General features: G+C 53.0%; 1 protein-coding gene across 1 annotated transcript; it reads left to right on the top strand.

Moving 5' to 3' along the window:
- The first annotated feature begins 5,147 nt into the window (after positions 1–5,147).
- Positions 5,148–8,840, top strand: LOC121070668 (outer dense fiber protein 3-like). The gene is made up of 7 exons (XM_040558162.1): positions 5,148–5,231; positions 5,743–5,869; positions 6,515–6,715; positions 7,108–7,209; positions 7,388–7,509; positions 7,917–8,057; positions 8,757–8,840. The coding sequence occupies exons 1-7, from the start codon at positions 5,148–5,150 to the stop codon at positions 8,838–8,840; spliced, it is 861 nt and encodes a 286-aa protein (XP_040414096.1).
- Positions 8,841–17,341: the final 8,501 nt, after the last annotated feature.

Consider the following 17,341-nt stretch of genomic DNA (forward strand, 5'->3'; position numbering starts at 1 on the left):
ACAAAGAGCCATCAGAGCTCAACGCTGCACCGTGACAGCACTCAGGGCCTTCCCTACCCACTCACACCCCGAGTGTGAGTGTTGGGTGCACGATCCCAATAGTTCGGAGAGCACGGCTCCAGACCAAGCCGAGGAGGTAACAGCCCAGATGCCATCCCCCAGGCTCCCGAAGCCTGTATGCTGTCCTAATGCGTTTCCATGACGATGCCGTGCCCTCCCCTATAAAAGCTGGCAGCTGACACCCCCGGAGTCAGAGTCTGTCGCGAGCTCTGCCTGCCCGCAGCAACTCTCTGTGCCCTGTGACTGTGAGCAGCCGCAGCAGCAGCAGACAAGCTCATCCTCATCGAATTTGCCTTCCAAGGCTAAAAAAGGTGAAGTCGGGCTCCTCCCGCAGGGGGAGGCAGGTTTCAGACCTGCAGGGCCAGATTTGAGGATCAAGGCATAAGTTCCAGGGTGCCCGAGGAGCCTTTAAGCACGGGGCTCGAAGGACTTTCTAGAGCAGGAGAAAGGATTTACCACCCTTCATCCTTAGGAGCTGCAATGCCTGTGGCGGCAAGCCTGCTCCTATCTCCCCCTGTGGACAAGCAAAAGCAGCGTGCAGGGTGCCCAGAGCTTACTATGTTTGGTTGGAGAGCAGGGAGTTTAGAAACTTTGTATTACTTAGCCAGCTTCATCTGTAAGAAAATAGAGACTGGTATCTATCTCAAAGTGAGGGCAAGATGACCCAGGCCTGCAGGATGTGTCAGAGGAAGATTGGGTGAGGAAGTCATGCTATGCACGTGTGCTTGGATGTGTAACTGACTACGCTCAGTGTGCAGGCCTAAGATGAGAGAATAAGATCAGAAAGAAGGAGATGGCCTGAGCATGCGCAAGGACTGGGTTCAACCAAGGAACACAGTGAGGAAGTCTACCGACGACCACCAGAGACTCCCGGAAAGACCACGAGTGGAAACAAATGCGGATGCATCAAAGAACTTTAAAGATTTTAATGAGTTACAGGAAATAGTATGAATATGATATTTATTGGAAATTTATTCCATGCTTACAAATGTATATTACCTCTGTAGCACGAACAATTTGGCACACACCCTAGGTGGAGCGATCCCCTGTGCACCCAGTGCTGCAAATAAAGAATGCCTGCTTTCTAAAACTCCAAATTGAGTCTTGGAGGGTTTCTTTGACAGACTTTGATGGTATCACCCAAGGACAGAGCCCAGCTCCACAGCCTCAACTGGAGGGCACAGGGTTGGCGTCTCCCCAGGCTGAGGCCAGAAACAGGGCCGCTGCTGCTCTGCATCATCTCCTGTCATGGGCTGTGCCTAAATGCCACTGCCAAGGCTGCAGAGTACTGACAATTCCGGAAAATTCCATTGGACTCCGGGGGTGGAGGGCTGCCCCCTGCCCCTCTCAGCCCTTTTCCACCACTCGGCTCCTCCTTGCACTGTCCCAGCTCCAGCCTGGGCTCTCCAGGAGCCATGGACCCGAGCCTTGGCGCGGGTTCCTCCACAGGGCGCCGGGAACCCGCCACCTTCCCTCAGCTCGCCTCAGCCCGCGCCCTGCTCTGGCCTGGCCGTTAACAGCCGCCATGGCAGCAGCACCGCCTGGGACCGTTGGGAAGCCGGCTGGAACCGGCTGCAACCAGCACCAGGCTGCCCGGCTGCGTCCTCCATCTTGTCTCGCTCTGTCCCCAGTGCCCGGGCGTTCTGGTTTTCACCGCTCAAAGCCTTTGCTTATTTGGTTTTCTTGTCCTCCTGTGACCTCTGCAGGACTAAAGCGTTCCCCCTCTGGTTTCACAGTCCTCCTCCTCCCCAACAAGCCCGTATTGGCAAGATATTTCCTTTGGCCTTGTCCTGGAATCACTTAGACATTTCCATGCCCTTGGCTCATCCGGGTGCAGATCTGGAAATGGATGGTGGTGTCCTTTGTTCAGCTGTGCCAAAATGCCAACCAAGTACTACTGGGACTAGTTTAGGTGGTTATTTTCCAAGTTTGAGGAAGAATGTGCAGGGAAGAAGAGTAGGAATGGAGGCATCAAGGACTTTGGTTCTTAAGCTGCTTCCCTGTTCAATGTGGCAGCTCCCAGCAATTTCTCTGTGTGGAAGGACGATGGGTGAATTGACAGACTGCTTTGATTTCAGAAGCGGATGACTTCTGATGAAAGGCCACTGGAACAGCCTGGTCTTCATGAGGGTGGCCATTTCAGTTTGCCTTAGCTGTTGTAAATAAAGACCAGGTTTTAGATTTCTTTTACCCATTTTTTTTTCTTGTGCATATGCTATCATGGCTAAAACCCAAGATGAATTCACTCTGTTGTTCTGAAACTCGAGAGAACCTGAAATACAGGGATGTGAGCAGAACTGTCCGAGCTCCAAAGTCGTAGATCATTCATTGCTCTGCGAGATCTTCCTGTGCGGTTTCGGAAGAGGACTTGTCTCTCCAGTATTCTCTCAGAACCAAAATTTACATTACACAGAATCATAAAATCGTTCAGCATAGGCAAAGACCATTTACTCCCACCTTTAAACAAGTCCTGACAGGTTCACCACTAAGCCATGCTACTGAGTTCTACTAGGCCTTCCCTACCCACTCGCGCCCCACAGCAGAGCAGCCTGGAGATGGAGACTTGTCCCCAAGGACAGAGCCCAGCTCCACACCCCCCTCTGTGGGGCACAGGGTTGGCATCTCCCCAGGCTGAGGCCAGAAACAATGCCGCTGCTGCTCTGCATCATCTCTTGTCACGGCTGTGCCTAAATACCTGCTGTCTGATTGGAGTTTTGGTATTTGGGCTCGGAGGCCTCTGTTCCAGCCCCACACTAGTGCCTCCTGTCAAGAGGCAAGTTCTGCACGAGCAGGGCAAGGGCACCAGCCCGGAGAAAGAGGCCGAAGCAGCCTGAGACAGGAGCCCGGGGCAAGGCCAGGGGCTGGAGGGGAGGCTACAGGGCTCACAGGATCCTCCTGATGGCAGCCGGCATAGAGCAAGGGCCACTGAGGCTGCAAGCGCGCGGCTGCCCTCAGGTGGGAATGGGCCAGGGCAGCTCTCCTGCCCCAGCCAAGTGAAGAGCCTCTCCCAGCTCCATGTGATCTGCGCTGCTGGCACCCAGGTCCCGACTCAGCGCCTTCAGCCCTTGCGTTCCCAAACATCGAGGTGGATGCCTACAAAAGAAGGGCACCCATCTACACTATGGGAGCCCAAAGTGCTGTAGGAGTGGGCGTGTGGGGGTGTGTGTGCCCCTGCTTCCACCTGCAGAGGGACCAAACCGCCCATGACAGGCAGCTGCGGTCCAGGTCCTCAATACCTTGTGGAGCCTGCCATCACTAGGACTGGGAAGTATGTGCCTCCAGGCACCCACATCCGGGGACTTCCCAAAATAAACACCACGGTGACACCCGGACCAAGTGAGTACCGGTTCTCCAGCTCTTCATCCCGACAAGACCCCAACGCCTCGCTTTTGCCCTGGCCTTGCGGGGGACCCAGAGACCAGAAAGAACGTGGCATGGGCGGGGGGCTGACAAGAGGGACAGCAAGCTGCAAGGTGCAGAAACGTCCCCTTTGGTGCTGCCTGTGTCCTCCAGCACAGGGCAGGATGACAACCAAGGAACACAGCCCTCGCATTCCCAAAGATTGAGGTGGATGCCTACAAAAGAAGGGCACCCGTCTACACCATGGGAGCCCAAACCAAACTTGGAGGGGACAGAACGGTAAAGCCTGGGCCCGCGGACTACTGCACAGGAAAGGTAAGGCAGCCTGCTCACCTCCTGCTCTGTTTTCCAACAAGCAGCCTTCAAGCATCTCCCCCTCCTGCTGAGGCATTCACTCCAATACAAGTCCTCTCAGAGTGCAATAAAAAATACACCCAAAAAGACACCCCAAAAGACACCCCGTACCCCACAAGATACCCCAAAACCCCCATGGCGTTTCTCCCAATACGTTGGAAAAACACCACGGCCTCAGGCCGTGCTGGGCCAGGGCCAGCTATGCTGGGGGCCCATGTGCCGAGGCAACAGCGGGCTCAGGCTGGGCTGTGTGAGGAGAGGCCAGGGCTGCCCCTGCCAGGTCCAGCCCGTCCCAGAGTGCTTCCCAGAGGGCCCAGCTCAGGCTGCAGTGGAGTCCCTCGGGGAGGCTGCGGCCCCTCTCTGGGAACTGCTGTAGGAGAAAAGAGTGTGGGGTGTGCGCCCCTGCGTGCACATGCAGAGGGACCAAACCGCTGACAGGCAGCTGTGGTCCAGGTCCCCAATACCTTGTGGAGCCTGCCATTACCAGGACTGGGAAGTATGTGCCTCCAGGCACCCACATCCGGGGACTTCCCAAAATAAACACCACGGTGACACCCGGACCAAGTGAGTACCGGTTCTCCAGCTCTTCATCCCGACAAGACCCCAACACCTCACTTTTGCGCTGGCCTTGAGGGGGAACAAGTGTGAGCAGCCATAAGTGCTCTCTGAGAAGGACAGCTGCCAAGGACCACAGGCCGTGGGCACAAGGGGGCAGGACCCGGAGTCCAGATAGAAGGGGATGCGGGCGGGGGGCTGACAAGAGGGACACCAAGCTGCAGCGTGCAGAAAAATCCCCCTTGGTGCTGCCTTTGTCCTCAAGCACAGGGCAGGACGAGCTGCCAAAGAGCTGGGAAGTTTGCAGCTCTTCTGAAGAGCCCCTCCTCGGGATATATATTGCCTATATTTTGATATATATTGCCTGTATATTGATATATATATATTGCCTCTGTGGCTGGACAAAAAAAAACAGCACTTGACTGCTATTCTTCTCTCCCCCTCTGCGTAGGTGATTACTGCACCGAGGCTTCCAACAAGCACGTCTTTAAGTGCCCGCCTGTGCAGTCCATGGCCTTCCAGCACGAGGCTGTCAGAGCAGACCACCCTCCAGGTAAGGTGACCCTGGGCAAGCCAGACACTTGCAGCCCTGTGTGTCTCTAGGGACAGCCCGCTGCTCGGCCTTCTTGGGACCAAACTGCCCGAGACAGGCAGCTGCGGTCATAAGAAGCAGACAAGTCCTTGGCTCGAGAGAAGCACCGCTCTGAAACAACTAAAAGCATTGGTGTGGTCTCACCACTATCTTCATTAAAATCCAAAAAAAAAAAAGCATCATATGAGGCTCTACAAAGACAATTAACCCAAGCTCAGCCAAAACTATGACAGTGCGCTACAGGTTTTTACTGGTTGGGGTGCACGATCCAAATAGTTCAGAGACCACGGCTCCAGACCAAGCCGAGGAGGTAACAGCCCAGATGCCATCCCCCAGGCTCCCGAAGCCTGTCTGCTGTCATAATGCATTTCCATGACGATGCCGTGCCCTCCCCTATAAAAGCTGGCAGCTGACACCCCCGGAGTCAGAGTCTGTCGCGAGCTCTGCCTGCCCGCAGCAACTCTCTGTGCCCTGTGACTGTGAGCAGCCGCAGCAGCAGAAGACAAGCTCATCCTCATCGAATTTGCCTTCCAAGGCTAAGAAAGGTGAAGTCGGGCTCCTCCCGCAGGGGGAGGCAGGTTTCAGACCTGGGTTTTGGGATTGGAGATTCAGATGTTGGTATGCTGGTGAAAGAAGAAGCAATAGCTTTGTTTCCTCTGAAGGCTCAATACCGAGGCACAGAGGGGGCGGTTGAGAAGTGGGGCTGTGTTTTAGTCCTGCGCACCAAGTGGAGCATTGGCACCTGAAAGAGAGGGGCAGAGCTGAACTCCAGGCTCTTTCAGGGCAGCCCATCAGTAACTCTTCTGCTCTTCTGCCTTTAGGCTTTGGAGGCACCCACCAGCATGGACGGAGCCTTTGTGGGGACGTGGAGACCTCACCGCCCACGCGGCCCAATCATGGCCCAGTTCACCAGCCCTGGGCCCAAGTACTCCATCCCAGGGGCAACAGGTACCGCAGCCATCCCCAGGGCGGGCGGCACATTTAGGACATCCCTGCTCAAAGCAGCTCAAAAGCCATTCCCCTTTTTGTCCAAGCCTCCGTGCCCTCGGGGGCAACAGCCCCCCAGGCCTGGCAGAGGAAGGTCGATACTGCTGCCCTTGCTTGTGCTGACCCAGGGCAAGAGCTCCCTCATTCTGCCTGGCACAGAGGCGCTCTCAAGCCTGCGCTGCACCTTACCCCTTCCACATGCCAAAAAGCACTGCCCCGCACAGACTTGGCAGCTCGCCTGTTCCCCACTCAGCACAGCCGCACGCCCCACGATGTGGAAGCGTCGATACTCTCATTATGGAGTGCCAACACTGGTGCTCCAAGCAGTTGTTTTGAACCGCTAGGGGCAAGAAGCGTGCCGGCCAGGCATCGGCTGTCTTTATCAGCTGAATTTGCAATGCAGCTACAAAGCCATTTGTGCTGCCTTGGCTTACTCTTCTGCACTCCAAGGCACTGCATAACCGGCTTGTATTTGTAGTAGACTTGGAGGAAAACGTCCCATGGGAGGGGAATTTATGGGGGCTGGCAACTCCAACTGTGCCTCTTCCAGCGGAGCTTAAAGTGTGCAGCTGCCTGGAGGTGTCCTTTCCTTTGCTTGCTTCCTAGGTTTCGTGGGCCACAGTCCCACCAAAAGCCGAGCCCCTGCTTACACCTGCAGAGGGACCAAACCGCCCATGACAGGCAGCTGCGGTCCTGGTCCCCAGTACCTTGTGGAGCCTGCCATCACCAGGACTGGGAAGTATGTGCCTCCAGGCACCCACATCCGGGGACTTCCCAAAATAAAAACCACGGTGACACCCGGACCAAGTGAGTACCGGTTCTCCAGCTCTTCATCCCGACAAGACCCCAACGCCTCACTTTTGCCCTGGCCTAGCGGGGGAACAAGCGTGAGCAGCCATAAGTGCTCTCTGAGAAGGACAGCTGCCAAGGACCACAGGCCGTGGGCACAAGGGGGCAGGACCCGGAGTCCAGATAGAAGGGGATGCGGGCGGGGGGCTGACAAGAGGGACACCAAGCTGCAGCGTGCAGAAAAATCCCCCTTGGTGCTGCCTGTGTCCTCCAGCACAGGGCAGGAGGAGCTGCCAAAGAGCTGGGAAATTTGCAGCCCTTCTGAAGAGCCCCTCCTCAGGATATTGCCTCTGTGGCTGCAGAAAAAGACCGGGACTTGACTGCTTTTCTTCTCTCCCCCTCTGCCCTAGGCGATTACTTCATGGAGACGTCCAACAAGCACGTCTTTAAGTGCCCGCCTGTGCAGTCCATGGCCTTCCGGCATGAGGCTGTCAAAAGAGACCACCCTCCAGGTAAGGCGACCCCGGGCAAGGCAGACACTTGCAGCCTGAGCGTGCTCCAGGGACAGCCTGCTGCTCGGCCTTGGCAAGGGGCCTACTTCCAAAGCCTCCCTCTGACCTGTGGGGCAAGAAGCAGCAGCTTCTCACTCGGGACTCAATCGCCCACCCTCTCTTCCCACTCCTCTTGCAGGCCCTGGCACCTACACCTTACCCAGGCTGATGGGACCCAACACAGCCTACACAACTGCCAGCCCGTGCTACTCCATGAAATGGAAGAGCAAGCACGATCGCTTCGATGCGGACCTCTCTAAGGTGAGCGATGCTTCCCTTCTTTTCCACATTGCCTAGTGAACCTCGGCTGCCTTCCCCACACCAGGAGCAAAGCCAGTGAATCCACAGCTGTGCTCGCAGGGCCACAGAGCTCTCCCAGTGTTCCAGCAGGAGAAGAGAGCACAAGGAGGCTCTGCCTACTCCTGCAAGTGCCTCGCTTTCCAGCTCTGGCCGTTTGGATGATGCAGAGCTCATCAGACCTAATGGCTACCTGCCTGCCGCTCTGGAAAATGCCCCTCTTTGGAGGGGAACAGACTGTGCCACTGTTGACATTGTCCCAGGCTTCCCGCACCCTTCTCTGTTGCGCCACTAGTGTGCAGCCCTCGTGGGGAATCGGGAAGGAGAAACCTGTGAATTAGCGCCCAACAAGGTCCCTGGCTCTCTTGCAGACTCCAGGTCCCGCCGCATTCCCAAAGATTGAGGTGGATGCCTACAAAAGAAGGGCACCCGTCTACACCATGGGAGCCCAAACCAAACTTGGAGGGGACAGAACGGTAAAGCCTGGGCCCGCGGACTACTGCACAGGAAAGGTAAGGCAGCCTGCTCGCCTCCTGCTCTGTTTTCCAACAAGCAGCCTTCAAGCATCTCCCCCTCCTGCTGAGGCTTTGCAGAACAAACGGGCTTCTCGCTGCAGGCACCAGCTGCAGGACAGCAGGCCTGCTCCCTGCCCTTGCCCCAGACCCTAGCAGAGGAAGGGCAGAGAACACGTCTTTTCCCTTCCACTCCCTCCGCCCTTACACGTGACTTGCTCATCCATCACAAGCCCTGGCGCGGGACAGAGCTCAGAAGGAGCAACTAACAAACAAAAATCAGGAGGGTTGTTCTTTACCTCTCCCCTATCTGTGCTGCCAATTGCTTGCCCTAAATGGCAAGAAATGGCAAGCGGGAAGAGCATCAGGGCATTTCGAGAGCTCGCTAATACGGGAGGTTTTGAAAGAGCATGCCACCAGAACAGGGAGAGTCAGCTAAAGGTTCCCAGGCGTGCATATGGCCGTGGATGAGAAATGCCGAGTGCCCGTAACCGCCCTTGTTAGAGCAACCTGCCATCACTGCGACAAGTCTGCTCTAGCAGGAAGCTGAAGCGGCACTGCACTGGCATTCTGACACGGAGCAGTAAGAGAGAGGCATACAGGGACTGTCTAGGAACAGGGGGATGTGTGGGACAACAAGAAGGACCATTAATGACCCCCGTTTTTGTTTTTTTTTTTCTTAAACTTTTCCCCTTCCAGGTGACGCTGATCAAGCCCCGGGCACCTGAAACCACTTTTGGAATCCGGCACTCCATCTACACAACTCCGCTCATAGTGGAATAAAAAAGATTCCCCAAAAGACCTTGTTTGTTCTCCTTGAGCTGTGAGGAGGGGAACGGGATGGAAGGGAAGAGGGGTGTGAGTAAGGAAGGTTCCTTTTCTCTCCGTAAGGTTAAAGCCGCAGCAAAAAGAGCGCAAGAGGAGAGCCCTGCAATCCAAAGGGCATGCAGACAGCCAGCTCTACCAGCACCTTTTCACCCGCTTGCCTTCAACCCAATAGGCCTTGCATCCCCATTGCTCCCTTCACCCTGCACCAGGACCATGCCTCACCTGCAGGCTACGGAGCTCCTGCCTGAGGAGAGATGCCAGCCCCACAAAGAGCCATCAGAGCTCAACGCTGCACCGTGACAGCACTCAGGGCCTTCCCTACCCACTCACACCCCGAGTGTGAGTGTTGGGTGCACGATCCCAATAGTTCGGAGAGCACGGCTCCAGACCAAGCCGAGGAGGTAACAGCCCAGATGCCATCCCCCAGGCTCCCGAAGCCTGTATGCTGTCCTAATGCGTTTCCATGACGATGCCGTGCCCTCCCCTATAAAAGCTGGCAGCTGACACCCCCGGAGTCAGAGTCTGTCGCGAGCTCTGCCTGCCCGCAGCAACTCTCTGTGCCCTGTGACTGTGAGCAGCCGCAGCAGCAGCAGACAAGCTCATCCTCATCGAATTTGCCTTCCAAGGCTAAGAAAGGTGAAGTCGGGCTCCTCCCGCAGGGGGAGGCAGGTTTCAGACCTGCAGGGCCAGATTTGAGTGACACAGTGAAAACTCAATAACCAAAGTTTTAAGCAGGTATTATTTATTACGGATCACTCTGCCTAACACGTACACACCAAGGGTTGCTGGCAGTGTGCTTATGTTAGTGGGACAAATATTCATTTCATTTCCCGTAAGTCTCTTGCATAGTCATCAAGTCTCGGAAGAATCATAGAAACATAGGTTTCTGCCCCTATTTGTATGCGTACTGGAGTCCTTGGGTGGTCATCCAGCATACTTTGGTGGTCTTTTGATGAAGACCAGAAGTCTTTCTCGCTGCTAAACATCTGACCTCTTCTTTCTTTGACAGACTCCAGCAGTCAAGTCAGTTCTTGCTTGTTCCATTATCTATGCATACAGTATATGCACTCCCTTATCTTTGGGGTCGTTAACATACAATTGTGCTGGCTAAGACGTACAGAATCAACATCCTTTATCTTGTTCCCTGTCTCAGGAGGATCAAGGATTAGTTCCATGGTGCCCGAGGGGACTTTCAGCACTAGTCAGATTGAGCTCAGTTTGGGCTTTGGCCCTGCTAATTTTGTCCTCACACAGTCTCAGGACATCTTTGTAGTCCTCCTGAGTGGCCTGCCTCTTCTTCCAAAGGACATAAACCCTCTTTTTCTTCCTGAGCCCTAGCCACAGCTCTCTGTTCAGCCAGGCCAGTCTTCTTCTGTGCTGGTTCATCTTTCAGCATGTGGGGACGGCCTGCTACTGTGCCATTAGGATTTTTTTCTTGAAGTGTCCAGCCTTCCTGGACTCCTTCAATTGCTTCAGGACTGCTTCCCAGGGACTCCGCCAACCAGTCTCCATAACAGGCCGAAGTCTGCCCTCCAGAAGTCCAGAGTGGCAATTCTGCTAAACTCTTCCTTACTTTTCCAAGAATCAAAACCACTATTAATTTGTGATTGCTCTGCCCAAAACGGCTTTCCAGCCTTCACATCACGCACAAGTCCTTCTCTATTTACGAGCAAAACGTCAAGGAGGACACAGTCCTTAGCTCATAGAATCATAGAAGCACAGAGTCATTAAGGTTGGAAAAGCCCTCCAAGATCATCTGGCCCAACCATCCCCCTACCAGCAATATCACCCACTAACCTAAGTTCCTTAACACCAGGTCCAACCTTTCCTTGAACACCCCCAGGGACGGTGACTCCACCACCTTCCTGGGCAACCCATCCCAATGCCTGACTGCTCTTTCTGAGAAGAAATGTCTCCTCGTTTCCAACCTGAACCTCCCCTGGTGCAACTTGAGGCCATTCCCTCTAGTCCTATTGCTAGCTATCTGCGAGAAGAGGCTGACCCCCAGCTCCCAACAACTTGCTTTCAGGCAGTTGTAGAGAGCAGTTGGCTCACTCACCAGCTGTGTCAGGAAGTTATCTTCCACACTCTAGAAACCTCCTAGACTGTTTCCTCTCTCCTATGTTGCGTTTCGAGCAAAGATCTGGTAAGTTGAAGTCCTGCACCAAAAGAAATGCTAGCAATTGTGAGACTTCTCCCAGCTGTCTGCAGAATAGTTTGTCTGCCTCTTTGGCCTGGTTAGGCGGTCTGTAACAGACACCCATCAGGGCATCTGCCTCATTGGCCTTCCCCCTGATGCTTACCCATAAACATGCAACCCTCTCATCACCGTTATTAATATCAAAACAATCCAAACACTCCCTAAACTACAGGGCTACCCCACCGCCTCTCCTTCCTTCAGATCAACCTGCAAAGCTTCATACCTATTGTGCACCAGCACCTGGAAGGTGGGGAAGTCCCTCAGAGGATGCTACAAGCAGGGACTTGCTGCCATTGCCCCTTATCCTCTAGGTCAGTGCTTTCAGCCGGGTGGGAAACCCCTCTACTGAGTGTCCCTTCTGCCTGCTGGGCCTGTCTCAGGGAAGGAAGGGAGCACCTCCAGTGGTCGATTTCCATTTCAGACTCCGTGATACCCCTCAGCCTAGTCACATCTTTGATGAGCTCTGTCACCAGGTGGAGGAGTGCTTCAACCTGGGCACACCTCCTACAGATGTACTCACCCATGCCACACTGAACTGGCTTAATGGTAGGGCACACTCCTCAGAGAGCAGGCCTTGCTCTCGTTAAGGACATGTTCTAGTGAGCTTGCCTCTCAGCACATTCCGTGTTGAGCAGGCAAAACCCTTTGTGCCTCACGGCTTCTGGTGTTGTCCCACTGGAATTCCTGTGTAATACAAATTAAAGAAGGATGAGATACATAGTCTTCACTTGTGTTTTCTCGTTCACAGTGCAGAAAACCTCCTTGCTCTTACTCAGAAAAAAATGGTGTTCAGTGGGCTATATTGCTTTCTTTGCAGCAAGCAGCTCACCTCAGGATGGGAACCTTCACAGGCCTCTAGCTTTCCAGGCCACCTCTCCACAGACAACTTTATCAGACGGTTTTCCCCTCTGTGTCATGTTTTGCCACATACTTCCCAGTCCTGGTGATGGAAGCTCCACAAGGTATCGAGGATATGGACCGCAGCTCCCTATCATGGGTGGTTTGGTCCCAAGAAGGCTGAGCAGCAGGCTGTCCCTAGAGACACTCAGGCTGCAAGTGTCTGCCTTGCCCGGGGTCACCTTACCTGGAGGGTGGTCTCTTCTGACAGCCTCGTGCCGGAAGGCCATGGACTGCACAGGCGGGCACTTAAAGACGTGCTTGTTGGACGTCTCCGTGAAGTAATCGCCTAGAGCAGAGGGGGAGAGAAGAAAAGCAGTCAAGTCCCGGTCTTTTTCTGCAGCCACAGAGGCAATATCCTGAGGAGGGGCTATTCAGAAGGGCTGTAACATTTCCCAGCTCTGTCTGTCAATTCACCCATCGTCCTTCCACACAGAGAAATTGCTGGGAGCTGCCACATTGAACAGAGAAGCAGCTTAAGAACCAAAGTCCTTGATGCCTCCATTCCTACTCTTCTTCCCTGCACATTCTTCCTCAAACTTGGAAAATAACCACCTAAACTAGTCCCAGTAGTACTTGGTTGGCATTTTGGCACAGCTGAACAGAGGACACCACCATCCATTTCCAGATCTGCACCCGGATGAGCCAAGGGCATGGAAATGTCTAAGTGATTCCAGGACAAGGCCAGAGGAAATATCTCGCCAATACGGGCTTGTTGGGGAGGAGGAGGACTGTGAAACCAGAGGGGGAACGCTTTAGTCCTGCAGAGGTCACAGGAGGACAAGAAAACCAAATAAGCAAAGGCTTTGAGCGGTGAAAACCAGAACGCCCGGGCACTGGGGACAGAGCGAGACAAGATGGAGGACGCAGCCGGGCAGCCTGGTGCTGGTTGCAGCCGGTTCCAGCCGGCTTCCCAACGGTCCCAGGCGGTGCTGCTGCCATGGCGGCTGTTAACGGCCAGGCCAGAGCAGGGCGCGGGCTGAGGCGAGCTGAGGGAAGGTGGCGGGTTCCCGGCGCCCTGTGGAGGAACCCGCGCCAAGGCTTGGGTCCATGGCTCCTGGAGAGCCCAGGCTGGAGCTGGGACAGTGCAAGGAGGAGCCGAGTGGTGGAAAAGGGCTGAGAGGGGCAGGGGGCAGCCCTCCACCCCCGGAGTCCAATGGAATTTTCCGGAATTGTCAGTACTCTGCAGCCTTGGCGGTGGCATTTAGGCACAGCCCATGACAGGAGATGATGCAGAGCAGCAGCGGCCCTGTTTCTGGCCTCAGCCTGGGGAGACGCCAACCCTGTGCCCTCCAGTTGAGGCTGTGGAGCTGGGCTCTGTCCTTGGGTGATACCGTCAAAGTCTGTCAAAGAAACCCTCTAAGACTCAATTTGGAGTTTTAGAAAGCAGAGCTGGGCTCTGTCCTTGGGTGATACCATCAAAGTCGCTCAAAGAAACTCTCTAAGACTCAATTTGGAGTTTTAGAAAGCAGGCATTCTTTATTTGCAGCACTGGGTGCACAGGGAATCGCTCCACCTAGTGTGTGTGCCAAATTGTTCGTGCTACAGAGGTAATATACATTTGTAAGCATGGAATAGATTTCCAACAAATATCATATTCATACTATTTCCTGTAACTCATTAAAATCTTTAAAGTTCTTTGATGCATCCGCATTTGTTTCCACTCGTGGTCTTTCCGGGAGTCTCTGGTGGTTGTCGGTAGACTTCCTCACTGTGTTCCTTGGTTGAACCCAGTCCTTGCGCATGCTCAGGCCATCTCCTTCTTTCTGATCTTATTCTCTCATCTTAGGCCTGCACACTGAGCGTAGTCAGTTACACATCCAAGCACACGTGCATAGCATGACTTCCTCACCCAATCTTCCTCTGACACATCCTGCAGGCCTGGGTCATCTTGCCCTCACTTTGAGATAGATACCAGTCTCTATTTTCTTACAGATGAAGCTGGCTAAGTAATACAAAGTTTCTAAACTCCCTGCTCTCCAACCAAACATAGTAAGCTCTGGGCACCCTGCACGCTGCTTTTGCTTGTCCACAGGGGGAGATAGGAGCAGGCTTGCCGCCACAGGCATTGCAGCTCCTAAGGATGAAGGGTGGTAAATCCTTTCTCCTGCTCTAGAAAGTCCTTCGAGCCCCGTGCTGAAAGGCTCCTCGGGCACCCTGGAACTTATGCCTTGATCCTCAAATCTGGCCCTGCAGGTCTGAAACCTGCCTCCCCCTGCGGGAGGAGCCCGGCTTCACCTTTCTTAGCCTTGGAAGGCAAATTCGATGAGGATAAGCTTGTCTGCTGCTGCTGCGGCTGCTCACAGTCACAGGGCAGAGAGTTGCTGCGGGCAGGCAGAGCTCGTGACAGACTCTGACTCCGGGGGTGTCAGCTGCCAGCTTTTATAGGGGAGGGCACGGCATCGTCATGGAAACGCATTAGGACAGCAGACAGGCTTCGGGAGCCTGGGGGATGGCATCTGGGCTGTTACCTCCTCGGCTAGGTCTGGAGCCGTGGTCTCTGAACTATTTGGATCGTGCACCCCAACCAGTAAAAACCTGTAGCGCACTGTCATAGTTTTGGCTGAGCTTTGGTTAATTGTCTTTGTAGATCCTCATATGATGCTTTTTTTTTTTGGATTTTAATGAAAATAGTGGTGAGACCACACCGATGGTTTTAGTTGTTTCAGAGCGGTGCTTCTCTCGAGCCAAGGACTTGTCTGCTTCTTATGCTGCTCTGTCAGTGAGGATGTTGGGGCTGCCCAAGTATTTGGGAGGAGGCACAGCCAGGACGCCGGACCTGGACTGACCAAAGAGACATCCCATGTCAAATGGCATGCTCAGCAAGAAAAGGTGGAGTGAAGAAGGGGAAACCAGGCATGTTAGGAGAGATGCCGTTTCCTTCCAAGGGAACCATTACGTGTGTAAGGAAGTAAGCTTCTAGAGTCCTTGAAAAGATGAGTGATGGAGTGATGACCCTGTTTGGAAGTGTATATCCCTTGGCATAGACAGCTAATCTGGATTTACATTGTAAACTACTTAATGTCATTTGGAGATTTGTCTAAAAGTGTTTGTTTTTCTTGTTTTCCTACTGATGACAATATTGTCAACAATTGGGTCTGTAGAATGCATTTTAATTAATATTTTCGGGCTCAGCACTGAGCAATCAAAAGATAAAAGTCTGAGCTCAAATCCAGGTAGTTCTGACTGAGGCTTGGTATTCCCTGCACTATTGCTGTGTGTGAACATCCCATTTGAACCCATGCAATCGTTGCACTGAATTTATTTATCTTCCCCAACGATATTTTCCGTTGTTAGGGGAAGGTCGTGGAAGCTAGCTGTTGGCTGTACTAGTGCCAGAGATCCCCGAGATCTGCAACCCAGCACTGTGGCACTGCAGGCTGCTTTGCGTTGTGTGATTTTGGGTAAATGCTGCTCTACCCCATGGGAGGAGAGGGCAGCTAAGGGAGCTGGATGTAATCACTGCAGAATCTGAGCCAGTGCTCATACAGATGTGTGTGGGAACTGAAATGCTAGACTTGCGTGTGATGTAAGACTGTGCTCTGCACGCAGAGGCTGTCCTACTCTACTTTTGACTTTGCACTTTTACCTGAAGTAGATTTATGACTTTATCTCATTATGTAAGAACATTGTGGGTGGAAGAATACACTCTTCTTTTGTGGTTTATTGGCCTGCCAAACCTTCCTGAAGGTTCTCATCATCCCCTTCTCACTTGCTAGGGACCAGCAGTTTGCACGTCCCAAGTGAGATGTATTGCCAGAGTGGTTCCCACTTCACCCCAATTATGCGTTGTAATAAACTTAATTTGCTGCTTTTTAATTTTATTTTTTGTTTCTACATGCACACAACTTTTACTCTTTTGCAACCTATTTTGCATGCTACTTTCTAGTGTACTGCAGCCTACTCCCTATGCACAGCTCACAGGCTATGAAACGCTTGTCTTGGTACCAGGCAGGGCAGTAACTAGAGAACATGGGTTGTGGGGTTAAGGCTGCATGTAGAAAGTAACTCAACCACCTCCCTTCCTGAGATTTCACAGCTTAACCTTCCTACGGGACATAACCAAAGGCCTACAACCACCTCGTTAGCATTTTAGGTTAAAAGGCTCAACAAACTGCTTTCTCAGAGCAAGAAACAGCAGAATTGGGCTTGGCCTGCCACCAGAGCACTGTGCATTTGCTTGTTGTTCTAGAAGTCAACGTGTTGTGCAGTGCAAACCAGCACCTTGGAGGACGAGCAGCCACCTGCACCGAAAGGTAGCAGCAGGCAAGCAGCTCTTGGCACATGGAAAGTTCCAAGCGGAAATTAGAGCAGCTTATTTCACCCCCACGCGCAGCATTTTTTACCATCATTTCAGCTGGGGGAGATGACAAACAATCCTTTCATATTCTCCCCCAACCTCTGCCAACCCCCTTGAGGGGGACAGCCCCCGCTGTACTGCCCTCTCTTCCTGAGCGCTGCATGCTTCACCTCCGCTTTCATACCCAGCCAGCTTCCCATGGGGCTCCATTTTCTCCAAATGCTCCCACTCCTGGCAAAGACAATTGTGACCTCTTCATGTTTGTTTGTCCACCAGCTGTTGTTCGTGTACTCACCAAGTAGCAGGCTGCCTTGGACAGGGCTGTTCTCCTTGGGCATAGCCCTACCTGTCCTCTCACAAAAAGGGAACAAGAAAGGCATAAGCCATAAAGAACACACAACTAGGTTTATTCTAATTCAAAGGACGAAGGATAATTAGACAGTTAATGTAGGGAAGGGAATGCCAGAGTAAATCGTAAGTGTAAATGGGCAGAGGCAAACGGTAAGGCTTTGGCAGGGACACCAAGCTCTCATGCACTAAGTGATTTTGAATAGTGCTAGCTCCTTGAAATCAGCTTTGCAGCACCTCTGAACCCAAACTGGACTGGGTATGGCACCTGGCTCAGAATCACACCTGTAAACAGACATGAAGGAAATGCTTTGAAGTATCAGTGATCCTGAAAAGGTGTTGAAAAGCCCTGGTTCATGTGTCACATACTACCGAGCCCTAGTAAGAAATAGGGGAGGCCCTCTCCTCTTCACCCTCCCCCCAATCATTCTAAGCAAAGCTGAACCACAACAGCTTATCTCAGAGGAGCTGGCTGCTTTTTCTACGTACTTGAGATGTGCAAGTAGTCCCACTCTGCTTACCTTCAAGGATGAGTCTTAAGCAAAAATCTCAGGTATTTTTGTTGAAATTGGTGGCATATGAATCAAAATGGATCAAGAAAACCCTATGAGTGTTTGCACTGGGGTCTTGTCGAGGTCAGAATCTGTCTCGTCATTGCAAAGATAATGATGGCAAAAGTCAGTTATGGATTTTTACCTGTTGTTGCTAAGC

Source organism: Cygnus olor, chromosome 5 (genome assembly GCF_009769625.2).
Source record: "Cygnus olor isolate bCygOlo1 chromosome 5, bCygOlo1.pri.v2, whole genome shotgun sequence".
In the NCBI taxonomy this organism is placed as follows: Eukaryota; Metazoa; Chordata; class Aves; order Anseriformes; family Anatidae; genus Cygnus; species Cygnus olor.

What these genes read in the sequence shown, in the direction of transcription:
- LOC121070668 (XM_040558162.1), top strand. Translation starts at nt 5,148, where the DNA reads ATGACAGTGCGCTACAGGTTTTTACTGGTTGGGGTGCACGATCCAAAT. An exon ending in CTCCAGACCAAGCCGAGGAG is followed by an intron (nt 5,232 to 5,742) that starts GTAACAGCCCAG and finishes TTCTGCCTTTAG; the next exon opens with GCTTTGGAGGCACCCACCAG. An exon ending in TCGATGCGGACCTCTCTAAG is followed by an intron (nt 7,510 to 7,916) that starts GTGAGCGATGCT and finishes GCTCTCTTGCAG; the next exon opens with ACTCCAGGTCCCGCCGCATT.